The sequence below is a fragment of the Oncorhynchus nerka genome, linkage group LG3, assembly GCF_034236695.1.
Source record: "Oncorhynchus nerka isolate Pitt River linkage group LG3, Oner_Uvic_2.0, whole genome shotgun sequence".
NCBI lineage: Eukaryota > Metazoa > Chordata > Actinopteri > Salmoniformes > Salmonidae > Oncorhynchus > Oncorhynchus nerka.
Window position 1 is genome coordinate 42,782,401 of NC_088398.1, and position 26,736 is coordinate 42,809,136.

Sequence of the window (26,736 nt, forward strand, 5' to 3'; positions counted from 1 at the left end):
TCAGACGCCGCCCACATGAGAGACTGCCCCTGCGTCTCAAATGGCACCCTATTCCCTTTGTGGTGCACTGCATAGGGAATAGGGTGCCATTTGAGACGCTCACTATGTGTGTGGATGTGGATGAATCACACTGTAGCAGACAATGGAAGATGTGTTTTCATGATAGGCTTTCGTTCTGTCGATGTGTGCTGGCGGTGTCGGCTATCAGCGATCTCAATGACAACCCTCCTTCGATGCATTTATGAACGGTCGTTATCAAGTGTTCTCAGCCCTTATCACAATAGGTCACTGAAAGGACACCCGTGTGCTCTCCATTGCTTCTAAATTCACTGTCTACGTGGACACCGTGTCGCCTCATTGGCTGAGCAGTCTGTCTGTTTGTGTGGGTATGACTGACAGCAGTAGAACAGGAGCCAAGCCTCCTGAGATCCTCTAGGCCTTTTCTACCCTGCTTTCCTCCTGTCACAGCAGTCCTCCTTGATCAGTGTGTCCGATGCTGTTTACTCGAAGCTATTTCAAGCTGCTTGACTTCCTGGATATCAGGGCCATCTGGACACTGGGCAGCCATGGGTGACTCAGAGCTGATGGGACAGCCTCCTCCTTAACCGGTCACTCACCTCCCTAACCTATCACTGCAGCTTTTGACCAGTTGATACAGAGTTGCAATGTAGCACAAGATCGTTACAGAATTTGACCGGTCACTATGAATATGTGACTCTTGTCTAAAGAATCTACCATGCAGTATGACAGTAATAGCATTAGTACACGTTGAGGTATAAAGCTTGTTTTGAACACACAAAGGAATGGTTGGTTTGGTCTAGTGGGGATATTTTATTTGACTAATCTCTCTTTCTCTCTTCAAAATGGAAGCACAATGTTATTTTGTTCTCAATGATTTCTCTGGTTGTTTTCTCTCTACTTTTGTTTTCTGCAAACCAGAGGGGCCCATCAAACTGTTCTGTAGGTTTTCTCTGTCATGTGGTTGTGTTTTACCCCCCGAGTATTTGTTTGGAAATTGTATTTTTAGTCTCAACCTCAAATGTGAAGATGGACGCACACGCACGCAAGAAAGCACAGACACACACACACACAGAGAGGAACAAGGTCCACGTAAAGAGATGGCCACTCATGCCCTAGGCACTACATTGATATTATTTTAGTCTAGCCAAGAATGAAATTGGACTCTTTGTTTCATGCATTCTCTTTGAATTCGCTGACGACTGTTGGCAAACTCCCCCCCAAATATTCTTTACTTTTCACTGCTGGACTGTAGAAGTATTGGGCACACCAAAATATGAAACAACAGTCTCCCCACAAAACATGGACCACAGTACATGGACACCTGGTAACAGTCATTTGTCAACATTACGGGATCCTGAAATGCTGGTCCTTAGCCTGCTAAATGTAATGGGACGAGACAAGGTACAGTCTGACTTAGTCTTGACAGTTGTGATGGGAAAGCACTGAAAATGCCACATTTCCAACTCCTGCATGGTCTCCCTGTTGTACTGTAACGTGTGTGTGTGTTTTTTTGTGATGTCTGGTAGTGTCTGTTGTTGTATGCTGAAACACCTTGACGTGCCGCTGCAGGCAGGCTGATGGTGATAGTAAGATAGGAGAGTGTTGCACAGGCCTGGAATGCCCTGGTTGTCACACTCTCCGGTCCTAATCCTTATCTCTCTGCCCCGCCACCGGCGGTACCTCTGTCAGTCTGTCTGTGCCTCGTGGCATCACGAGTATGGTCATAATCCTAGTCTATAAAAACATAATCTGCTACTGTGCCAGGGATGACAAGCCTGGCCATATGCACATTCAATATCATAGCTAACTCAATCTGGTGTACCCCAAGGCTCTATTCTGGGCCCACTACTGAATGCAACGTCTTGGTTAAAAAAAGGTTAAATCAATAAACTGTAGTGGCTATGGCTAGCAGTACAGAGCTAGCCAGGGCACATCAGGCCCTGCTATGGAAATAACTGTAGAGCACCTCTCCAGCTTTCTCTGTGGGATTTTAATGAATGGGCTCTTAAGCCTCCTGTTACAGCAGAGGGAGGAATCTCCATGTGTGACACCACCTCCAGTCACATAAAATCCTGGGTACGTCCCAAATGGCAGCCTATGCCCTATATAGTGCACACCTTTTGGCCAGAACCATACGTTCTCTGGTCACAGTTAGTGCTCTATAAAGGTAATAAGGTGCCATTTGGGATGCCGACCCTGTCTACCCCTCCGTCACACGACCTTGCACTGTGTGTTTGTGAGCGTGATGATGGACATGGCGGATGGAGTGCTTTACTGAATAATTGATCTGTGTTTCACTGTGCAGCCGTGAAGATTAAAAAGCCCATCAAGACCAAGTTCCGTTTGCCCGTGTTCAACTGGGTGGCGCTGAAGCCCAACCAAATCAACGGCACTGTGTTCAACGAGATCGACGACGAGAGGATACTGGAGGTAGGGAACCCTCCACTCGTCCCCACGTGTATGCACTTCACACTCGGAACTACTATTAAAGCTATGATGGTCTACCGCACTTCAAACAACGTGTAGGCCGCTCACCACAGGGCAGGTTGCTTACGATTCAAACCCTCTCACTTGATGCACTGTACTGCTCACTGTGCTTCTACGCCTGCATTGCTTGCTGTTTGGGGTTTTAGGCTGGCTTTCTGTACATCAGTAAGAAGGGCTTTATAAATACATTGGATTTGATTTGAAATTTGATTTGATTTGATGTGTGTCTTCAACCTCAGGACCTGAACGTGGATGAGTTTGAGGAGATGTTCAAGACGAAAGCCCAGGGCCCGGCCATCGATTTGATCATGAGCAAGACCAAGGTCATCCAGAAGGGGCCCAACAAGGTGGCACTGCTGGACGCCAACCGGGCCAAGAACATGGCCATCACCCTGAGGAAAGTGGGAAAGGCCCCTGAGGAGATCTGCAAGGCCATCCAGCTGTAAGACACAGTGGCCTCTTCGGGTTACGTCCCAATGGCGCCCTATTACTTATATGGTGCACAACGCTATTCAAAAGTAGTGCACTATGTAGGGAATAGGGTGCCAATTGGGATGCAATTTCTTGTTGTCTTCTTTACCTATGTAGTTTTATAAATGAGGGTCCATTTGGTTATGGTGGTGTGCATGTGTGTGCTTGTTAGCCTTTATTGACAGGTTGTGTCTGCATAGCGTGTGTGTCTATGTCTCCAGTCTCCATATTAACTGTTAACCCCCCCCCGCCAGGTTTGACCTGCGCACCCTGTCGGTGGACTATGTGGAGTGTCTGATGCGCTTCCTGCCCACGGAGAGCGAGGTGAAGATCATGCGTCAGTACGAGAAGGAGAGGAAGCCCGTGGAGGCGCTGACGGACGAGGACCGCTTCATGATGCACTTCAGCAAGATCGAGCGACTCATGCAGAAGATGACCATCATGGCCTTCATTGGCAACTTCTGCGAGAGCGTACAGATGCTGACGCCGGTGAGGGCCGGGACTCCATGGATGTGCCCCAAATGGCACCCTATTCCCTACATAGTGCATTCCTTTTGAACAGAGCCATATGGGCCCTGGTCAAAAGTAGTGCACAAAATAAGGATTTGTTTCAGGTTGTAGGTGACTGGAGAGGAGGATTGGCTTTTTTTGAGTTTGACTTATCCTCCTCTTCTCTGACTTTAGTTCTACTTCCTTCTCTCTTGTTCTTCACAGCAACTCCATGCGGTCATCGCAGCATCTGTGTCAATAAAGTCCTCGCAGAAACTCAAGAAAATTCTCGAGGTAAGCGACTCGTTGCAGAAATTCTATGCGTCGGAAATATCCTGCGCTGAACAATGTGTTGAAAATATTGTTCCTGGCTGCCTTCTGTGTTGTTCTAATATGCTCTTTTTCTTCAGATCATCTTGGCGCTCGGAAACTACATGAACAGCAGCAAACGGGGAGCAGTATACGGTTTCAAGCTGCAGAGTTTAGATTTGGTAGGAGATTCTTTTCTCCCGAATGCTAGTGCATGACGTGCTTTAGGATTGCTACTAGTCCACTACGTAGGCCATAGGGTGCCGTTTGGGACGCAAGCACTGTCTTCACACTTCTTCTTTTTTGAACCCCCCAGCTACTGGACACCAAGTCGACAGACCGGAAAATGACTCTGCTGCACTACATAGCCAATGTGGTGAAGGAGAAGTACCAGCAGGTCAATCTGTTCTACAACGAACTGCATTACGTGGAGAAGGCCGCAGCAGGTACGGTTCACCGTGGAGCTCCGTGATTGCAGCGATGAAGGGCTGACGATGCTACTGCAGATCCTAGTGTGGGTCCCAAATAGCACCCCGTTCCCTATATAGCGCTACTACTTTTGACCGGAAGTCGTGCGCTAAAATAGGGAGTAGGGCGCTATTTAGGACATGCCACCTAAATGATCAGTCGTGGCGGTGGATTTGGACAGGATTGATGCCTATCTTTGGTCTGCAGGCATTTCCATTGCGCTGTATCCACAGCCATCATCTCAGAGAATGGGTGATGATGTTGTGCCCTTGTTGGGGCTCCTCCACGCTGTGTGTTGCTCTAGGGAGATGTGCAGTATGGCCCTCCTTAATGGGGAGCGCGCCGCTTCAAACTGTATCCAATTCTGCGTGCGTGTATCTGTGTATGCGTGTGCGTGTGTGTGTGTGTGTGATCTCAGTGTCGTTAGAGAACGTTCTGCTGGATGTGAAGGAGCTCCAGCGGGGAATGGACCTGACCAAGAGAGAGTATAGCATGCACGGTCACAACACCATGCTCAAAGACTTCATCACACACAACGAGGGCAAGCTGAAAAAGCTGCAGGACGAAGCCAAGATCGCGCTGGTAAACCTCACCTCGCTGAATTTGTCATGTGCAATTAAGGCGACGCTCACAAGGCATTTATACATGATATTCTTCAAGAATCAATGGTTATATGTCATTTATCCAAAAGTTTTCAAATGCATTTACCAATCCCAGATTGCTCCTTTTTATATAGGTTTGATCAAACTATTACCTTTATGATCGACAGATCAACAAATGCAAAATGTGCTATTTGTCTCTGACAGGACGCCTTCGACGAGGCCGTCAAATTCTTCGGCGAGAATTCCAAAACGACGCCCCCGTCCGTGTTCTTCCCGGTGTTTGTGCGCTTCGTCAAGGCCTACAGGGTGAGACTGGCATTGCTCTCTTACACACCCGTCATGTCCCACACCCACACACTACGCAGGGCGCTGGTACGGCTGTGTGTTTGAGCCCTCTGTCTAAATATGTGCGTGTTCTGTCAGCAAGCGGAGGAGGACAACGAGCAAAGGAAGAGAGCAGAGCTGATGATGATGGAGAAGCTTCTGGAGCAGGAGGCCATGCTGGACCAGGAGGACCAGAAGGTAGGCTCTCCTTCCCCCTCCCTTCTCCCTCCTCCCCCTCTTCCCAGAAGGTAGGCTCTCCTTCCCCCTCCCTTCTCCCCCTCTCCTTTTCCCTCCTCCCCTCTTCCCAGAAGGTAGGCTCTCCTTCCCCTCCCTTCTCCCCCTCTCCTTCTCCCTCCTCCCCTCTTCCCAGAAGGTAGGCTCTCCTTCCCCTTCCCTTCTCCCCCTCTCCTTCTCCCTCCTCCCCTCTTCCCAGAAGGTAGGCTCTCCTTCCCCTCCCTTCTCCCCCTCTCCTTCTCCCTCCTCCCCCTCTTCCCAGAAGGTAGGCACTCCTTCCCCCTCCCTTCTCCCCCTCTTCTTCTCCCTCCTCCCCTCTTCCCAGAAGGTAGGCTCTCCTTCCCCCTCCCTTCTCCCCTCTCCTTCTCCCTCCTCCCCCTCTTCCCAGAAGGTAGGCTCTCCTTCCCCCTCCCTTCTCCCCCTCTCCTTCTCCCTCCTCCCCCTCTTCCCAGAAGGTAGGCTCTCCTTCCCCCTCCCTTCTCCCCCTCTCCTTCTCCCTCCTCCCCCTCTTCCCAGAAGGTAGGCTCTCCTTCCCTCTCCCTTCTCCCCCTCTCCTTCTCCCTCCTCCCCCCTCTTCCCAGAAGGTAGGCTCTCCTTCCCCTTCCATTCTCCCTCTCCTCCCCCTTCCCTTCTCCCTCCTCCCCCTCTTCCCAGAAGGTAGGCTCTCCTTCCCCCTCCCTTCTCCCCCTCTCCTTCTCCCTCCTCCCCTCTTCCCAGAAGGTAGGCTCTCCTTCCCCCTCCCTTCTCCCCCTCTCCTTCTCCCTCCTCCCCCCTCTTCCCAGAAGGTAGGCTCTCCTTCCCCCTCCCTTCTCCCCCTCTCCTTCTCCCTCCTCCCCCTCTTCCCAGAAGGTAGGCTCTCCTTCCCCCTCCCTTCTCCCCCTCTCCTTCTCCCTCCTCCCCCTCTTCCCAGAAGGTAGGCTCTCCTTCCCCCTCCCTTCTCCCCCTCTCCTTCTCCCTCCTCCCCCTCTTCCCAGAAGGTAGGCTCTCCTTCCCTCTCCCTTCTCCCCCTCTCCTTCTCCCTCCTCCCCCTCTTCCCAGAAGGTAGGCTCTCCTTCCCCTTCCCTTCTCCCTCCTCCCCCTTCCTTCTCCCTCCTCCCCCTCTTCCCAGAAGGTAGGCCTCTCCTTCCCCCTCCCTTCTCCCCCTCTCCTTCTCCCTCCTCCCCTCTTCCCAGAAGGTAGGCTCTCCTTCCCCCTCCCTTCTCCCCCTCTCCTTCTCCCTCCTCCCCCTCTTCCCAGAAGGTAGGCTCTCCTTCCCCCTCCCTTCTCCCCCCCTCTCCTTCTCCCTCCTCCCCCTCTTCCCAGAAGGTAGGCTCTCCTTCCCCTCCCTTCTCCCCCTCTCCTTCTCCCTCCTCCCCCTCTTCCCAGAAGGTAGGCTCTCCTTCCCCCTCCCTTCTCCCCCTCTCCTTCTCCCTCCTCCCCCTCTTCCCAGAAGGTAGGCTCTCCTTCCCCCTTCCCTTCTCCCTCCTCCCCCTCTTCCCAGAAGGTAGGCTCTCCTTCCCCTCCCTTCTCCCCCTCTCCTTCTCCCTCCTCCCCTCTTCCCAGAAGGTAGGCTCTCCTTCCCCTCCCTTCTCCCTCCTCCCCCTCTTCCCAGAAGGTAGGCTCTCCTTCCCCTTCCCTTCTCCCTCCTCCCCCTCTTCCCAGAAGGTAGGCTCTCCTTCCCCTCCCTTCTCCCCCTCTCCTTCTCCCTCCTCCCCTCTTCCCAGAAGGTAGGCTCTCCTTCCCCGTCCCTTCTCACCCTCTCCCTCATCCCCCAGGACTAATGATGGGAGGATCATCTCCTGCTGTTGGGGCAGCTATATTAAGTACTGCAGACAGACACCTAGTGTGTCACATCAAGTCAGTATCAGCAAGTATATAACCAGTGAATAGAACCAGTTAGTAAACCAACCAGTGAATAGAACCAGTTAGTAAACCAACCAGTAAATATAACCAGTTAGTAAACCAACCAGTAAATATAACCAGTTAGTAAACCAACCAGTGAATAGAACCAGTTAGTAAACCAACCAGTCAATAGAACCAGTTAGTAATCCGAACGAGTAAATAGAACCTGTTATTAAACCAACCAGTCAATAGAAGCAGTTAGTAAACCAACCAGTGAATAGAACCAGTTAGTAAACCAACCAGTCAATAGAACCAGTTAGTAAACCAACCAGTGAATAGAACCAGTTAGTAAACCAACCAGTAAATAGAACCAGTTAGTAAACCAACCAGTAAATAGAACCAATTGGTAAACCAACCAGTGAATAGAAGCAGTTAGTAAACCAACCAGTGAATAGAACCAGTTAGTAAACCAACCAGTCAATAGAACCAGTTAGTAAACCAACCAGTGAATAGAACCAGTTAGTAAACCAACCAGTCAATAGAACCAGTTAGTAAACATAAACAGTATATATAATATAGACGGTATAACCTTTCTAGTGGACACATTAGGGACCAGCTTGTACAGCGGAGTAAACTACTCGTGTGTGTGTGTGTGTGTGTGTGTCTCACCACCAGTCTCCGTCCCATAAGAACACCCGGGGCAGGAGTCAGCAGCAGGAGGTGATAGCTGAGCTGAGGAAGAAGCAGGTGAAGGATACGGGCAGCCGCCACGTCTACGAGGGAAAGGACGGAGCCATCGAGGACATCATCACGGGTAAACAGGACCGGGGGGCCAATCACCATCAGTTCTACATATCACACACACCTTACTTATATACGTGCACATAAATACACGCATACAAATGTGTACACACGCACATTCATGCGCACACAGATAGACACATCTACACACACGAACACACACGCAGGCAGGCCTGTGCAGAAGAAGCTCTCCCCCTGCTCTAGTACGGCTAGCATGGTTAAGACACAAACTTACACACCGGGCGCTCTGCATGCAGGTCCTCTCCTCTGCTCCAATCCGATCATTAACACTGGGTATCTAAACCGCTAACAAGTACCTCTTAACTCTGGAACTGATTGAACTGTCAATCCGAAAGGCTTTACTACACCTTGATCCTACGGTAGAAACATGCTTTGACCATCCAGCTAGCCTAACGTAGACACTCGGAGCCGGCTCAAATGTCCGTAGGATCATTATCCGCTATCCCGTCGTAGCTTTGTAGCAGTTAGTAATGTCTGCTATCCCGTCGTAGCTTTGTAGCAGTTAGTAATGTCTTCTATCCCGTCGTAGCTTTGTAGCAGTTAGTAATGTCTGCTATAGCATCGTAGCTTTGTAGCAGTTAGTAATGTCTGCTATCCCGTCGTAGCTTTGTAGCAGTTAGTAATGTCTGCTATAGCATCGTAGCTTTGTAGCAGTTAGTAATGTCTGCTATCCCGTCGTAGCTTTGTAGCAGTTAGTAATGTCTGCTATCCCGTCGTAGCTTTGTAGCAGTTAGTAATGTCTGCTATCCCGTCGTAGCTTTGTAGCAGTTAGTAATGTCTGCTATAGCATCGTAGCTTTGTAGCAGTTAGTAATGTCTGCTATCCTGTCGTAGCTTTGTAGCAGTTAGTAATGTCTGCTATCCCGTCGTAGCTTTGTAGCAGTTAGTAATGTCTGCTATCCCGTCGTAGCTTTGTAGCAGTTAGTAATGTCTGCTATCCCGTCGTAGCTTTGTAGCAATTAGTAATGTCTTCTATCCCGTCGTAGCTTTGTAGCAGTTAGTAATATCTGCTATCCCGTCGTAGCTTTGTAGCAGTTAGTAATGTCTGCTATAGCATCGTAGCTTTGTAGCAGTTAGGAATGTCTGCTATCCTGTCGTAGCTTTGTAGCAGTTAGTAATGTCTGCTATCCTGTCGTAGCTTTGTAGCAGTTATTAATGTCTGCTATCCTGTCGTAGCTTTGTAGCAGTTAGTAATGTCTGCTATCCTGTCGTAGCTTTGTGATAGTAATGTCTGCTATCCTGTCGTAGCTTTGTAGCAGTTAGTAATGTCTGCTATCCTGTCGTAGCTTTGTGATAGTAATGTCTGCTATCCTGTCGTAGCTTTGTGATAGTAATGTCTGCTATCCTGTCGTAGCTTTGTAGCAGTTAGTAATGTCTGCTATCCTGTCGTAACTTTGTGATAGTAATGTCTGCTATCCTGTCGTAGCTTTGTGACAGTTAGGGGTGTAGACGGGCCGGGCTGAGGGTATAGTCTCCCGGACCAGATACCATGGTTACGTCCCTAATGGCAACTTATTCCCTACTATTTTTGACCAGAGACCTATGGGGCACTATATAGGCCATAGGGTGCAATTTGGGGATGCAGCCCCATGTATTGATCTGCTTTATTAAAATACACGACCCCTCTGTTCCACAGAGAAGACATACGACCGTAGGCCATTTACATTCTGTGTGGTTTGGCATATATAATACTATTAACACTAATTCTCTATAACAATCACACATAACTGTATTCTAGCTGACAAGCTAAAAGCCTGTCTTGTAACATTTTAACATTGGCGCTCCATAAGATACAGTATAATTGCCCTAGGGGCGCAAAATTCAAGGACATTTCCCCAAAATGCCCAGGTTTTTCCCAGTTGGAAGATTCCCGGAATCAGGAGGGGATACGCAGGAAGTCCAGGAATCCTCCAAGCGGGATTGGGAAAGTTCAGCCCTGAAGGCCTATTGTAGACTGTAATCCTCTATAGAATGTGTTAGTGTCTCTCTGCTCCAGTATTCTGATGCTTTGTAGGGTGTGCTAACCTGTGCTAAAACCCTGTAGATGTGTGCTACTCCTTACTGTCGTATCTTGGCTGTTGTTGTTGTTGTTGTTGTTGTTTCAATGCAGTGCTGAAGACAGTGCCCTTTACCGCCCGCACAGCCAAACGGGGCTCTCGGTTCTTCTGCGAGCCCGCTCGCAATGAGGAGAACCATTACTAAAGCTTAGAACTCTCTCTCTGAAAGGTCGCTGTAAATACTGTGCTGTCCTTCTTCTTCGTCTCTCTCTTTCTCCGTACTCTCACAGCGTGTTGTGTTCCCTCTCACTCTGTGTTATCCCTGTCACTCGTGTGTGTGCGCGTGTGTGTGGTGTGGTGTGTCGGCGTCACCACCTCCGCCCCTTCTAGCAGGGGGAGGAAGCGGTTTGTGGGAGGAGTCTCCGATGCCCCCTCCGTTACCCTGCATGAAGCGAGTCATCCCCGTTATTCAACCTCATCCATTTGTGTCACCAACCATAGCAAACCATAATGTCACAGAAATGCTCCTAGCAGTCAGCCAGGCTATTGACATTTGCCCTGAGGAGGGTGAGATGGGTAAGAAATCTACCACGTCTCACTCTATACAGTACAAGGAATACAGCAGCGTTACAGAGTACATGTCAATGGGACATTAAGGCAAGTGCCCTCTGCTGTTAAAAAGGAGGAAGTGCGTCCTAGACCGAAACGGATCTCACTGGCCATCATCCAAGAAGTTTACACTCCTACATGTTATGCTGACTAGTATTAGTGCTAGTAGTTCTACTATATAGTAAAACTTCTGCTTCAGTATATATCGTATACTAGTCAGTATTGTAATCAGCATAGCAGAGTATTTTTTTGCCTATAATTATATAGTAATTCATCAATTGTCAGTTTTGATGTATTGATAGCCTTGACTTATTTTAAAATGGCTGTGGCATTATACCTTGCTTGTGTGTTCATCTGTCCATCATGAAAACAGTGTTGTGTTCATCTGTCCATCATGAAAACAGAGTGTTGTGTTCATCTGTCCATCATGAAAACAGAGTGTTGTGTTCATCTGTCCATCATGAAAACAGAGTGTTGTGTTCATCTGTCCATCATGAAAACAGAGTGTTGTGTTCATCTGTCCATCATGAAAACAGAGTGTTGTGTTCATCTGTCCATCATGAAAACAGAGTGTTGTGTTCATGTATTACTGTGCTGTTGGTTGGGTTCCTGCATGCCTCTGGCTTTCCCCCGCTTCAAACCCACAATACCCCGTTCCCAGTTCCCCCTAGCTCTGGTCTAGGGCGTTATGTGTGGCTGATTCTGAGCCTTGTAAGTTATATGTAAACGCCCCTGGACCAGATCTCCAGTTTCCCTTGCCTTGTGCTCGGCTCAAACTCTTTGGTGCTGGATCATATTCGTATCACATGACTCTCTGTGGTTTGTCTGGTCACCTTTCTAACGTGTTGCACGAAGCATGAATGATTCATTTCTGACACGCGTTCTCGGACTTGGATGTCACATTCATTTCCGTTGTGTGCAACTAACACACAGCCAGATACATGTCCTGAATTGCTGTTGAGCCATTTAAAAAGGGACAGGCCTCAGTATTTCTAAATGTTTCATAACTTACAGTTGAGTTCACGTCCCATGCCCATGTATCTGGCTGAATGCATGCCGTTCTTTGGTCTGTTTTTTTATTCAACATATAACACTTGTTGGGTTTTTGTTTGTGATAACTAAGTCTTCGTGAAAAATGTGGTTGGCACTATTTGCTCATGCTGGTAGTCACTCTGGAAAGCAGCCTGGGTGTTTTTTTTAAGACAGAAAAACAGAGAGAAAAATAAAACGCTTTGATTTACTCGTCCTTTGTGCCTGCAGTATCAATTAGCAGCATATCTTAGTAAGCTCTACCCCTCTAACACCTTAGTCTTGCCCTATCCTGTCCAATGACCTCTGCCTGCCCCCCCCCCATTGGCCGCTTTGCTCGCTCAGCGCTCCTCCACTGTGAAAACACCCCTCTGGTCACCCTGCTTCTTTAACCTCCATTTTGTCTTCTCTTCATCCATCCAGCCCTAAAGAAGAATAATATTACTAAATTTCCCAATGTCCACTCGAGGGTAAGGAATTCCTCCAATAGCACCCCTGTGGTGGTGGATGTGTCCCAGACCTGGCAAGCATCTCTTTTTTACCTCCCCTTAAGTTACCTACCACTGAGGGCTTTCTCTACTTCATACTAGACTGACTGTGTTGGTCCCCCCTCCCTCCTTTTCTGTTCACCTTCCATTTCCTAATAAGGTTATAGATAAATGTTGCATGTCTAAAATCAAAGAATGCAAATTCAGTGTAAAATGCCCTTTATGGGAAATGATTTACGTTCCCCTTTTTTCCCCTGATTGTTTAACATGAGAAAATGTTGCATCTTTTTTTTGGGGGGAGGCTTGTATTGGGGGGCACTTGTCCATAGCTTGTGTTTTTTAATCGACAGTGACAGAAGGACTAGTAAATATGAAAAATGTCAAATCAATAAGGTCTTTTCTGTGGGACTGTTTTTTGTCTTCCTTTTAGAGGAGTGAACTGAAGGGGAATGTTTCTTTACAACTCAAGCTGCTTTGCCTGATTGGCTGCCAACAAACAGCCCCATCTGAAGGCCCTGGCATGACTGACACTTCTTTTATCCACCCTCCTCTCCCCCCCTTCCTCCCTCCATCCCAGATCTTCGAAATCAGCCTTACAGGAGAGCCGACGCGGTGAGGAGGAGCGTCAGAAGGCGCTTTGACGACCAAAACTTGCGGCCGGTCAACAACACTGAAGTTGTCATGTGATGAGGGAACAGTGCATGGGGGGGGGGGGGTGTAACAGCCTCTCACTCTGGACTGAAAGAGAAATGGATGGACTGAAAGAGAAATAGAAGGACTGAAGGAAAGAGAGATGGATGGGTCAGAAAGGTCAGTCATAGGGAACCTTAGACAAGCCAAGTGCCTGAAACGTACTTTTTATGTGATCAGTTTTATTTTTTCATTACTTCAAGCAATGCAACTTGACCTGGCTTTAACTGTAATTTCCTTTGATGTGTAAAACTGGACTCAAACGTCTGTAGGGAGAATTCCTGGAAGAGATTTTTCCCGAAAGAAGTGTAGAATGTACATGTGACACGGTTCCCGTTATGCCTCGATCACACCTCCCAGCGTCATTGCGTCATGGTACACCAGAAGCACATGCATTTCCAATGGAGGCGCTGCGTTTGCCTTTGCCGCGTGGCATTGGCAGTTGCAGTACGCTCCAGTGTCGGTGCGTACGTCGGACAAACCAAACGACGCATCACATTCTATGCGTGGACGGCTTGACAGAAACGGTAGCAGAAAGGTGAATGTGGAACTTCTGTTGCGCACATATCCAGATGAGGCCGCGTGCCATTTTGCGCATGACACTGCAGGTGTGTTCGAGGCGTCAAAGTATTCCGCCACAGGTGATGAATATGATATTCAATAGAAAATATCTTATTACATTCCTGGTGCTACTGCCATTGCTCTTGGAATTCCAACAATGTGCTCGAGTGGCACTTTAAAAAACGCATTAGCTTTTCCATCGTTGCTAAAGGGCTAATGGCCTTATTAAAGGGGACAAGTCTTACATGAAATACTATGAAGCAGTGATCCAAAACTAATATGCTCAATGAAAGTACTTAAGCAAGTATCAGGTAGACTTCTGTACACCAACGTGTGACCACAGTTAGAGAAATCGTATCGGAAATAATATAACTCAGAGAGGTGTGGCTCTCTCGAAATGAGACCAGGCTAATGTGAATTGTGTATAGCTAGGCCTCTATATTACGGTATTAACATCTCATTCATCGGTGTTAACATGGTTAGTGGACCAAGTCGTGAATTATTAGAGAGAACTACAGTACCAGTCAAAGGTTTGGACACACCTACTCAATCAAGAGTTTTTCTGTATTTATTGACTATTTTCTACATTGTAGAATAATAGTGAAGGTAACAAAACTATGAAATAATACATATGGAATCATGTAGTATCCCCAAAAAGTGTTAAAACAGATGAAAATAGATTCTTCAAAGTAGACACCCTTTGCCTTGATGACAGCTTTGCACACTCTTGGCATTCTCTTCAGCTTTACCTTGAATGCTTTTCCAACAGTCTTGAAGGAGTTCCCACATATGCTGAGCACTTGTTGGCTGCTTTTCCTTCACTCTGTGGTCCAACTCATCCCAAACCATCTCAATTGGGTTGAGGTCGGGTGATTGTGGAGGCCAGGTCATCTGATGCAGCACTCCATCACTTTCCTTGGTCAAATAGCCCTTACACAGCCTGGAGGTGTGTTTTGGGTCATTGTCCTGTTGAAAACCAATTGATAGTCCCACTAAGCGCAAACGAGATGGGAATGGTGAATCGCTGCAGAACGCTATGGAAGCCATGCTGGTTAAGTGTGCCTTGAATTCTAAATAAATCACAGTGTCACCAGAAAAGCATCCCCAAACCATCACACCTCCATGCTTCACGATGGGAACCACATGCTGAGATCATCCGTTCACTTACTCTGCATCTCACAAAGACACAGCGGTTGGAACCAAAATTCCAAAATGTTGACTTATCAGTCCAAAGGATAGATTTCCACCGGTCTAATGTCCTTTGCTTGTGTTTCTTGGCCCAAGCAAGTCTCCTTCTGCAGCAATTTGACCATGGAGACCTGATTCACACAGTCTCCTCTGAACAGTTGATGTTGAGATGTGTGTGTTACTTGAACTCCGTGAAGTATTTATTTGGGCTGCAATTTTTGAGGCTGGTAACTCTAATGAACTTATCCTCTGCAGCAGAGGTAACTCTGGTTCTTCCTTTCCTGTGGCGGTCCTCATGAGATCCAGTTTCATCATAGCACCTTCCTGTCTCATCATAGCACCTTCCTGTCTTAAAGTAATGGTGGACTGTTGTTTTTCTTTGCTTATTTTAACTGTTCTTGCCATAATATGGACTTGGTCTTTTACCAAATAGGGCTATCTTCTGTATACCACCCCTACCTTGTCACAGCACAGCTGATTGGCTGAAACACATTAAGATGGAAAGAAATTCAACAAATTAACAAGGTACACCTGTTAATTGAAATGCATTCCAGGTGACTACCTCATGAAGCTGGTTGAGAGAATGCCAAGAGTGTGCAAAGCTGTCATCAAGGCAAAGGGTGGCTACTTTGAAGAATCTCAAATATAAAATATATTTTGATTTATTTAACACTTTTTTGGTTACAACATGATTGTGTTATTCATAGTTTTAATGTCTTCACTATTATTCCACAATGTAGAAAATAGTAAAACTAAAGAAAAAAATCCTTGAATAAGTAGTTGTGTCCAAACTTTTGACTTACTGTACATTGTCTGCTCATGTAGACCTCAAGTGCTATTCAAATGCAATGCTGTTAAGTGGATGGTGGGGCTCTTGAGCCACAATAGCTCTGGTTCAGGGAGTCGTCCGGTCGAAGGACCACGAGAGCACACCCGAACGACTCCCCGGACCAGAGCCACAATTGACTCAGAGCGAATAGGAAAGGTGCTAAAACAAAGACTTATCAGCAGATACACTTCCAGTCAAGTGTAGTGGCTACAAGGAAGGTACTTTAGGCTACTTGAGGAGCTTGTCATGGAAACTGGATTCCAAGTTTCTTTTTTTACTCTGAAAACCTGCAATCGGCTAATGAATCTCTAGGTAACTGTCCACTCACTATTATTGTACATTTAATGTATAGTATTTAACCACTGTAAACGGTATCCATTCAGTTTTGCTCACGTGACCCACTTTGACGTGAGCAACAGTCATTTTTTTTAAAGTGTTTAGCTAGTTAATTATATTAAAAAAATGTCAGAACAAACAAAAAGTACACAACAACAAAAAAGTTTTGTAAATGTACAGATATTTTGCTACAAAAATTGTTACATTGTTTTTTACTTCTTAATCCACTCATTACTATAAAGGTAACTATTGTACATATTGTTTAAAACAAAATGTGCATCACCCTGTGATACACAATTTGAATGTTATTTTAACTTATAGGTTTGTCCATTTTGTATATTTAATTAAGCCGGGGGGAAAAACAAATCTGGGTTCACTTTAACACAACGGATCTATTGTGTGAAGCAGAATGCCCTGGTGTCACACTTGCCTGAGTAAAGAGGCATTATATTAATGTATGTTCCAAATGGCACTCTATTCCCTATCTAGGTTACTATTTTTGACCCTATGGGCCTTGGTAAAAAAAAATATCAAAAGTAGTGCCCTATATAGGGAGTCATTTGGGCCATAACCCATTGACGTTCAGAGAAGCTTTCTGTGGTCTTGGGACCATAATTGTCCACGTTAGCATGTGCAACAAACCACTCATCTCTATACTTCCTATGTGAACTGTTGACCACTCATCAGCTTCACTCATTAGACTGGATAATAGTGGCATGTTTTTGTTTTTTCTTCAGAAATGTATTTTAGGCATTGTGTGCTTATTACAAAATACTTTTAAATAACATTTAGTTAAAGATAGACCGAGTTCTGGACATGATCAAATAAACTATTTACACTATTATAGCATGTGCATCTTTATTTCAATTTTGTTCTTTAATCATTCATTTGGCAGACAGCTGTTCAGATTCACTCTGGTTTTCAATGCATGCTCATTGATATGAAAACAACAGGAGAAGTCGGTCTTGTCATCTCCGTGTATGTAAACTGTGGAAATCATTACTCGCCCGTCTGGCGGGCTTGGGGCATCGGGCAGCAACAAAGGTTTGGATTTGCCACTTCTGGCGGTCTTCGGCCACCGTGCCACAGTCCTGGTGATGTTATTGGAGCTTAATCTAGATTGTCCTGAGCCACGTTGTCTCGGGCACTCACTCTTACAGTAGCAATTATTACCTTCAGCCTGCCTAGCATTGCAATAATCCACAGGAAATGGATACAAGGCTACTAAGCCTAGTGAACAAGAGGCACTCATAACAGAGAGGTCCATATGTAAAGAAAATAATGAGCTCCGATCTATGGTGGCTGCTGGTGATGGTACATGAAGACAAACAAATTCATGTCAACTGTATTTTATTACATTTATAGATCATGCAACGAGGACTTTCACAATTCCTCTCGTGAAAATCTAGCAAACCAATCCTAAAAATACCATAAAAAAATGTATTTTAAAGGGTCTTGTTTCAGAGAGACATTTACTTCAGTCTAGACGTGGACCTTTGCCAAAGAGTTCTACATCAGTCCAAAGCAGCGGTATGCAACGAGATTCAGCTGCGGGGCGATTTTTTGTCGAAGCGGATGGTCGGGGGTCCGGAAAATCATTCAAATTTGTACACTGCAAATAAAGCACAACTAAGCACAAAAATGTATTCATTGTATTTGAAAATAATTTCAAACCTTGATTACACAGACACAATCACATCTCTTTTTATTTGTGGGATATTTTGTCAGATTTCCTAAACTAAACTTATTTATTTTTTTACTTTGAGGGCCCTAGTCAAAAGTAGTGCACTATAAAGGGAATAAATACAGTGCCATTTGTGACTCACATTTAAGAGCATGGCATTAAGATGCTCTTTGAATCCATTTCGATATCAAACAACTACAAAACAAATAAAATAGCTAGTGAGAAAACATTATAAAAAGGTACCACATTTCTGAAGTGTGTCACTAAATGTCCACACAGTTGACCTGATATCAAAGTAGTCACTCAACTCAGCCTGTGACCACTTCCAATAACGTAAGAAAACAGAGCAAATATTTACCAAGCATTCTAGTGCCAGTGTGGTGGGTTCATTCCCATTATACAAAACACAAGGGGAATAGTTCACACACAGTCCAAAAAGGGTTGAAACATTCTGGTAACTTGGACAAAAATTGGCAGGAATTAAGCAAATCTTCTAACTGGGATTTCTGGAAAAACCTGTGAAGTTTGAGAAAGTTACCGTAATTGTATAACCTTAAGTCCAAGCATGTGTGGCATTACGCTGAAAAATAAGCACCGGGGGGGAATCTATGGTGGATGAAAGGAAGCATGAGGAAAAACAGGATCAAGGAGCATCCAGCTGTTCCAGTAGAGTCCTCCTCCTCTTCTCCAGCTCTCCTTCACTCAGCTCGCTGCCTGAAGTGTCCCAGCCACCCTACACAACAAAGACAAAACATCAAAACCCACATTTTCCCGACAAAACTGGTGATTTCTAGGTAGTGCTGAGCGATTAACCGAAATGACGGTTATTTTGGGATTTTTAAACAACTAACAGGCCGACATCGGTTCAATTATTTTAATGGCACTTCGTTGGGAACGCGCAATCGAGAGGGATTGAAAGCAGTTGCTTCGCAAGCCTTTAAACACATGATCTACAGGATTGACGGTTGGTAATTCAGCAGTCAACAGTATGCCTTATTTATTCTGTTACAGCATTCAACGCACATATATTACATTAAAATAATAATAAATGTTGCGATTTGAACAAACATTCTCCAAAATATTTATTGAAGTCTATAAAGTACACAACCTTCTGTGTCTTGTAACGGATATTACAGTTGCACAAGCAGGACGAAGTCCCTACACATTGCAATGGAGCAAAAAAACTATCAGCATTTCGTGCTTCTACACCTGCATTGCTTGCTGTTTGGGGTTTTAGGCTGGGTTTCTGTACAGCACTTTGAGATATCAGCTGATCTAAGGGCTATATAAATACATTTGAAATATGAAATATCAAACAGACCTCTAAAAGCACTAATAGCTCAGCACTACTTCCAGGTGTTTTACTAGGTATGCTTCTCAAATGGTACCCTTTTCCCTATGTAATGCACTACTTTTGACCAGGATGTAACCCATACATATGGCTCTAGGCAAAAGTAGTCGAGTGACATTTGGGATGCACTAGGACAGGGTTCCCGAACAAGCGGCCTAAAGGTGATTTTATCCACCCCCACAAAAAAGTTCTGAGCCGCACCCCGTCGGAAACCTCTGCATGATCTACCCACTTTGCCTCGTATTATGTTTACCCCCAATTTCAAATCTTCTCATCGCTGCAACTCCTCAACAGGCTCAGGAGGTGAAGGTCGAGTCATGCGTCCTAGGAAACATGACCCGCCAGACCGCGCTTCGCCCGGAAGCCAGCCGCACCCATGTGTCGGAAGAAAACACCGTTCACCTGACGACAGATATCAGCCTGCAGGCGCCCACCACAAGGTGGTGGCCCTGCTGGCCAAACCCTCCCATAACCCAGACGACGCTGGGACAATTGTGCACCGCCCTATGGGACTCCCGATCACGGCTGGTTGTGATACAGCCCGGGATCGAACCTGGGTCTGTAGTTACACCTCTAGCACTGCAGTGCCTTAGACAGCTGTGCCACTTGGGAGGCCCCTGCCCATATTTCTAAAACAGCCGGGAAAAAAATAAAATAATTGAAACGCGGCGATTTCAACAAACATTCTCCAAAATATTTATTGAAGTCTTTAAAGTATACAACCTTCTGTGTCTATTGTAACAGATATTGCATTGGAGCAACAAAATAAACAATCAGCATTTTGTGTGATGTAGGCTAACCTTTATAGTTGCTGCCATATCACAGCCACTACGAGTTCCTGTAAAAAGAACATTCTAGGCAACCTGAGCATGTCTGACCAAGCGCTATTATTCCTTACTTCATTTGCACAATACTGCTTTAGACTTCCTACTATTTGTGGTGATCATCTTCATAGATATGCTGCCACAAAGTAGCGAGAGTAGCTGGGGAAAAAAAGAGAGCTAGCCAATGTTTGCAACGATAATGAATAAAGAATCACTATTGACTTCCTGTATGTATCTTGCTTGTGTTTGATATGCTTGCCTAAATACTGTTAGACGACAAAGTTTGTACCAAAATGTTGATCATGTCTTTTGTGTATAACATGAAGGCTGCCTACCGCCCTTCCAGAAAAAAATAACATAAAAATCGCATGGAATGCACTGTTCAAACATGTCAATCCATATCTTTACTCTTTAGAGTAGAACATGAAGTTTCCCCCTCCGTGTTAAGGGGGAAGCGGCAGTGGAAGCACTGAGCAGAAGCCACAGACAAAATAGTGGGCAGCAGCTCCGTAAAAAAGAAAAAAAGAATCCTGCACATGCACAGAAATCTCCATATCAATAGACACAGCAAGTTGGGTTGCAGCAAATCCAGAACCGCAGTCACTTTAAATCATTTTTGTTGTTGGACAGAAGACTAAAATCACCAGGAAGTGATTTTAAATGTAGGAAAAATCTGTTCCTATTTATTCCCACGCATAAAGGCATATGTGATCGTATCCCAATGTAATCAAAGTTTGAAATGACTCCGATTTTGTCAAATACTATATCTGTTTGGGATTCTTGCGGTCGATTTGCTGTGAACATCTATCTTCCGTCACCCCAACCATCTGCCCAAGGCTGAATGTAATCGGGGACCCCTGCACTAGGAAATAGAATAGTAAACACCTCACTGGGACTAGGATGAGACAAAATGCTTGGATACAACTGCTGTGTAACTGGCGTGGAGTATTTCTTTCTTTTAAAGCATTCAAATCCCAGATGCTTGGCTGGGTTTCATGACCGGAATGGGACGTTTTACCTCCTCCTTGGTAGATTTCCTTTTAGGTGACTTCTGCTTGGATTCGGAGCGACTCTTCCCCCGGGACTTGTCGTTCTCTTTCTCTTTCTCCTGGTCCTTCTCCCGCTTGCTGTCCCTCTCTCTTCCTCCCTTCTCTTTCCGCTCGCCTTCAGATTCAGGAGATTGCTGAAAGACAGGGTCACAAGAATAAGCGCGCCGTTCCGCCATTTGGCTTCCCAATCTTTCCAGAGTGGCCCAAACATTCCCCTCGAAAATGTAGTTCCGTCCTGAGAACCTACCGACTTGTGACGCCTCTTCTTCCCCTTCTTCTTGTGCTTCTTGGACTTCTTATAACTTCTATCTGTTGACCGAATGGAGAGGGATGTCAGAAACTGGCCGCCACACAATATTCCTTCATTTGTGTGTGTGTTTTTTAAATAGTGATTATTTTTATTTGATCATTTCTAGTCAAGGTTATAGGTACAATACATTCCTATCAGCATATACTTTTTCATCATACCTGATCCTTATATCACAATTATCATTCAAGTTTTTAATTGGAATGATAAAAGAATAAACAAAAGGGATTATACATAGGAAAACCACTGACCAGATTCCCCACTGGAGGAGCGCTCGGACGGGGACTTGGACTGTGAGCGCTTCTTCTTCTTGGTGTGATAATCGTCTTCAACTTCAGACTCTGAGCCCTGCAGAGAGAAGAGAAGTGGGAGTAGTAGGAGGGTTTATCTAGTGAGGTGCCATACTGATACAATTGAAGGCGAAATCCCAAATGGCACCCTATTTCCTATAAACTATAGGGTTTCTGGTCAAAAGCAGTGCACCATCTAGGGAATAGGGTGCCATTTGGTACGCACACTACAAAGGGCGCAGAGGGGTCTTGGTTTGTGCAGTGTCGGGGCATAGTACTAACCGATCGAGAGCGGGAGCGCTTCCTGTGGTGCTTCTTGGACTTCTTTGAGTGTTTCTTGGTCTTGGAGTGATGATGCTGGCACTCGTGCTGTGAGAAGAAACAGCAGCCAGGTTTGAGTACTGTATGTCGTGACACTGGTTCTGTCCCAAATGGCACCCTCATCCGTATATAGTGCACTACTATGGGCCCAGGTCAAAAGTAGTGCACAATATAGGGAATAGGGTGCCATTTGAGATGCAACCACTGACATTGTCGGGGTAATTCTCCCCCCTCCCCACAGAGGTTACCAGAGTTAAATGAGTCTTACCTCCAAGACATGCATGAAGTCTTTGAATATCCTTTTCCTCTCAGACTCCAGAGTCACGTCTTCGAATGCAGATTCTTTGAGGAATCTTTCTCGGACCTAAGACGACCAAAGAGAGAAAATTAATATTTAGAAAACAAAAGGTTTGCTTTTGAACAGTTGCATGACTATCAAATCATGTGCCAGACAGTAGCCCATTGATAACAACGTGTGTGTGTGAGAATGGTAACAGTAACAATGTGTGTGTGTGTGAGAGAAAGAGGTGGGTTAAAGTCACTATTTTTCGAGCCACAAGCAAGTCACAAGATCTGAGTCTCAAGTTGAGTCAAGTCCAAGTCCTGCGTTCTAAGAGCAAGTCAAGTCTCAAGTAAAAAATATATATATACGTGCAATGACTTGTTCAACTACAAATCTTTCTGTCTATTTATTGAGGCTACCAGACGGCCCTCGTCATTATTTTGTCTACAATATATATTTGGTTATGTAATAATTCAATTAACAACAATTTCCAAATGCAAACTTCATAACTGAATTATCAATATCAAGACATTTTGACATACCAAAAGACCAGTATGCCTATGCCAGTAATTGTTGCTTGATGTCCCATTGTCCCAAGTAAACAGTTATTATTCTTGATCACCGAACAATTTTTGGAGCTGCATATTTATTTACGACAATCCTCTCCACATACAATTTGACATTTGCGCTGTACAGCAAATCAGAAATCTGATTCGTTAGCGACCCCCCCCAAAAAAGGAGTGGTTCAAAGCTTGCGAACACGAGCGCACAAATATAGCCAGTCATTTACAGCCTTAAAACGGCGATGCATTTTCAGAACTTAAGATACGGAAATAAACAGCGGTTTTACACCTACATGTTAGCAGCCAATATCAAGTCACTTACCTGGAGTCCAGAGCAAGCAGAATCATACTGCCTACCTGCAAGCAGCAGAGGTTGCAGGATCGGATGGAAAGCATGGTCTATCTGCACCGCGCGATATCACTTTGGATGGCCGCCTAATTTTTTTATTTTACCTTTATTTAACTAGGCAAGTCAGTTAAGAACAAATTCTTATTTTCAATGACGGCCTAGGAACAGTGGGTTAACTGCCTGTTCAGGGGCAGAACGACAGATTTGTACCATGTCAGCTCGGGGGTTTGAACTTGCAACCTTCCCTGTTACTAGTCCAACGCTCTAACCACTAGGCTACCCTGCCGCTCTTCGCCAACTGTGTAGCCCTCTTCTTCCTCACAGATACTGTCATTAAATTCGCCAGAATGTTCCATTTTCATCCCATAATATTGAAGGCAGTGCGATGTTACAACCATCTTTAGTCATAAGGCAAGTAGCCACCCAAACTCAGCCTATCTGAAATATGAAAATGATAGCTATCATTGTTAGCCTACCAGGAAGCCTATCATTGTTCTGGCAAGGATGCGTCTGTAGCAGATTGCTAAATGGTATTTTATACAGATAATGTAAACATACTAATGTTTATAGAAAATGATGCAAGTGCTTTCTGGTCACTAATCTGAATATGTGAGCCTGCCTTTGAGCGCCAATGCTGATGATTTGGTCAACAGATTAAAATGTTTTGAGACAATAATTTGGTGCAATAACATAGGCCTATACTAGATAACAGATGAAATAGGCATAAGTTTGGACACACCTACTCAAAGATTTTCTTTATTTTTTACATTGTAGAAAAATAGTGAAGACACTCATGTAGTAATCAAAAAAGTGTTAAATCAAAATATATTTTATATTTGAGATTCTTCAAAGTAGCCACCCTTTGCCTCGATGACAGCTTTGCACACTCTTGTCATTCTCTCAACCAGCTTCATCTGGAATGCTTTTCCAACAGTCTTGAAGGAGTTCCCACATATGCTCAGCACTTGTTGGCTGCTTTTCCTTCACAGCGGTCCAACTCATCCCAAACCATCTCAATAAGATTGAGTGGGTGATTGTGGAGGCCAGGTCATCTGATGCAGCACTCCATCCCTAACCTTCTTGGTAAAATAGCCCATAATGTCTATTGCTTGTGTTTTATTGGTGACCTTTAATAGTGGTTTCATTGCAGCAATTCGACCATGAAGGCCTGGTTCATGCAGCCTCCTCTGAACAGTTGATGTTGAGATGTGTCTGTTACTTGAACTCTGAAGAATTTATTTGGGCTGCAATTTCTGAGGTGGGTAACTCTAATGAACATATCATCTGCAGCAGAGGTAACTCTGGATCTTCCTTTCTTGTGGCGGTCCTCATGAGAGCAAGTTCCATCATAGTACTTGTGTTTGCGACTGCACTTGAAGAAACTTTCAAAGTTCTTGAAATGTTCCAGATTGACTGACCTTCATGTCTTGAAGTAATGATGGACTGTTGTTTCCCTTTGCTTATTTGAGCTGTTCTTGGCATAATATTGGCTTGGTCTTTTACCAAATAGGGCTTTCTGTATACCAATCCTACCTTACACAACTGATTGGCTCAAACTAATTAAGGGGGGAAGCAATTCCACAAATTAACTTTTAATAAGGCACACCTGTTAACCTGTTGCTCCTACCCTCTACTTTTTTTGAACATTTTGTTAAAAATCGCGCAACATTTCAGCGCCCTGCTACTCATGCCAGGAATATAGTACGTTCATATGGTTAGAATGTGTGGATAGGAAACACTCGGACGTTTTTAAAACTGGTTAAATCACGACTGTGGCTATAACATAACGTGCGTTACATCGGAAAGCGCAGGAAAACCTGATCACAGAAAATGGAAATAAATATCCTTGCGCCACTTCCAGCAATTGTTCACAGTGAGCCGAATTAGATAAGACCGAGGATTCAACTCCCACAGCATCCCCATGTTGTCTAGAGTCTTGTGAATTGAATCATCTTTGATTCTTGGTTGAACCGAATCAGGGGAACCACTTACCTCCAGTCTCCGCCCAGATCATTTGGAAGAGCTCTCTCGTGAAATTTTTTCCAAGACGACAGCTATAGATTTTTACATCGCCTCCTGATGATTTTTATCGCTTATTAACGTTTACTAATACCTAAAGTAGCATTACAAACGTATTTTCAAGTGTTTTGTGAAAGTTTATCGTCTACTTTTTGAATTTTAAAAATGACGTTACGTTGTGAAATCGCTGTTTTTTTCGTTTATCACACAGTCTACATATAACGATATCTTGGCTTTATATGGCCCGATTTAATCGAAATAAAGACCCAATAGTGTTTATGGGACATCTAGGAGTGCCAACAAAGAAGATGGTGAAAGGTAATGACTGTTTTCTATTTTATTGTGCGGTTTGTGTAACGCCGAAATGCTAATTATTTTGTTTACGTCCCCTGCTGTGCTTTTGTGTTGTAGTGTATTGGTGCATGCTATCAGATAATAGCTTCTCATGCTGTCGCCGAAAAGCATTTTAAAAATCTGACTTGTTGCCTGGATTCACAACGAGTGTAGCTTTAATTCGATACCCTGCATGTGTATTTTAATGAACGTTTGAGTTTTAACTAATACTATTAGCATTTAGCGTAGCGCATTTGCATTTCCAGAGCTCTAGAGTTGGGACGCAAGCGTCCCAAGTAGAAGCAAGAGGTTAATTGAAATGCATTCCAGGTGACTATCTCATGAAGCTGGTTGAGAGAATGCCAAGTGTGCGCAAAGCTGTCATCAAGGCAAAGGGTGGCTACTTTGAAGAATCTCAAATATAAAATATATTTTGATTTAACACTTTTTTGGTTACCACATGATTCCATATGTTATGTCATAGTTTTGATGTCTTCACTATTATTCTACAATGTAGAAAATATAAAAAATAAAGAAAAACCCTGGAATGAGTAGATGTGTCCAAACTTTTGACTGGAACTGTATCACTGCAAGTGCATGCTCCCTGGAGACTGTGCCATAAATGAGTGACAAAACCTTACAAACCTGGCCAGATAATTTCAAGTCATCAGTCTGAAGTAAAAGTCAAGTCCCGAGTCTTGAGGCTCCAAGTCCGTCTCAAGTTGTCAAATTCGTGACTTGAGTCAAACGCAAGTCCAAGTCATGTGACTTGAGTCCACACCTCTGGTGCAAGGTAACAGTAACACTGTGTGTGTGTGTGTGTGTGTGAGAAAGGTAACAGATTAACACATACTTCTTCCCAGGTGGCCTCTGGTTCCAGGGCTGGGGTAGCCTGCTTCAACATGCTCTTGAAGGTAGCCTCTTTCCTCTTCATCTTCCTGGCCTCCTCCTTCTCCCGCTCCCTCTCCCGAGCCTCCGCCTTCTCCAGCAACTACATCGGTACAGGAGGAGAGAGGGAGGTCACTTAGTAGTTATTAGAAGCCCAGCGAGGTCACTGATCGTCAGATCGCCAAAATGGCACCCATTCCCTATTTAGTCCACTACTTCTGACCAGGGCTCAGAGTGTACAAAACATTAAGAACACTTGCTCTTTCCATGACAGACTGACCAGGTGAATCTAAGTGAAAGCTATGATCCCTTATTGATGTCACTTGTTAAAGCCACTTCAAAATCAGTGTAGATGAAGGGGAGCGGACAGGTTAAAGAAGGATATTTAAGCCCCGAGACAAGTGAGACATGGATTGTGAATGGGCAAGACATAAGTTAAGTGCCTTTAAACAGGGTATGGTAGTAGACGCCAGGCGCACTGGTTTGTGTCAAGAACTGCAACGCTGCTGTGTTTTTCAACCTCAACAGTTTCCCGTGTGTATCAAGAGTGGTCCACACGCCAAAGGACATCCAGCCAACTTGACAAAACTGTGGGAAGCATTGGAGTCAACACGGCCCAGCGTCCCTGTGGAACGCTTTCGACACCTTGAACAATCCATGCCCTGACGAAGTGAGGCTGTTCTGAGGGCAAAAGGGGGTGC

General features: G+C 45.0%; 2 protein-coding genes across 4 annotated transcripts in view; one reads left to right on the forward strand and one right to left on the reverse strand.

Annotated features, from left to right (window-relative positions):
• LOC115108233 (formin-like protein 2) overlaps positions 1-16,618 on the forward strand; it is an 80,701-nt gene extending 64,083 nt beyond the window's left edge. Inside the window, 11 exon segments of the mRNA XM_065011980.1 lie at positions 2,327-2,451; positions 2,748-2,950; positions 3,234-3,468; positions 3,694-3,762; positions 3,879-3,959; positions 4,094-4,223; positions 4,664-4,827; positions 5,052-5,153; positions 5,271-5,369; positions 7,902-8,040; positions 12,748-16,618. Coding sequence (XP_064868052.1) covers positions 2,327-2,451; positions 2,748-2,950; positions 3,234-3,468; positions 3,694-3,762; positions 3,879-3,959; positions 4,094-4,223; positions 4,664-4,827; positions 5,052-5,153; positions 5,271-5,369; positions 7,902-8,040; positions 12,748-12,857 — 1,457 coding nt within the window. The 3' untranslated portion in view covers positions 12,858-16,618.
• Positions 16,619-17,107: 489 nt separating this feature from the next.
• LOC115108283 (pre-mRNA-processing factor 40 homolog A-like) overlaps positions 17,108-26,736 on the reverse strand; it is a 36,557-nt gene continuing 26,928 nt past the window's right edge. For all 3 annotated transcript variants that reach the window (XM_029632453.2, XM_029632444.2, XM_029632435.2), the window contains 7 exons: positions 26,001-26,138; positions 21,869-21,964; positions 21,562-21,648; positions 21,241-21,337; positions 20,930-20,991; positions 20,652-20,816; positions 17,108-18,191 (listed from right to left, as the gene is read on the reverse strand). In XM_029632453.2, coding sequence (XP_029488313.1) covers positions 18,102-18,191; positions 20,652-20,816; positions 20,930-20,991; positions 21,241-21,337; positions 21,562-21,648; positions 21,869-21,964; positions 26,001-26,138 — 735 coding nt within the window. In that variant the 3' untranslated portion in view covers positions 17,108-18,101. The remainder of the gene's footprint in view (positions 18,192-20,651; positions 20,817-20,929; positions 20,992-21,240; positions 21,338-21,561; positions 21,649-21,868; positions 21,965-26,000; positions 26,139-26,736) is intronic.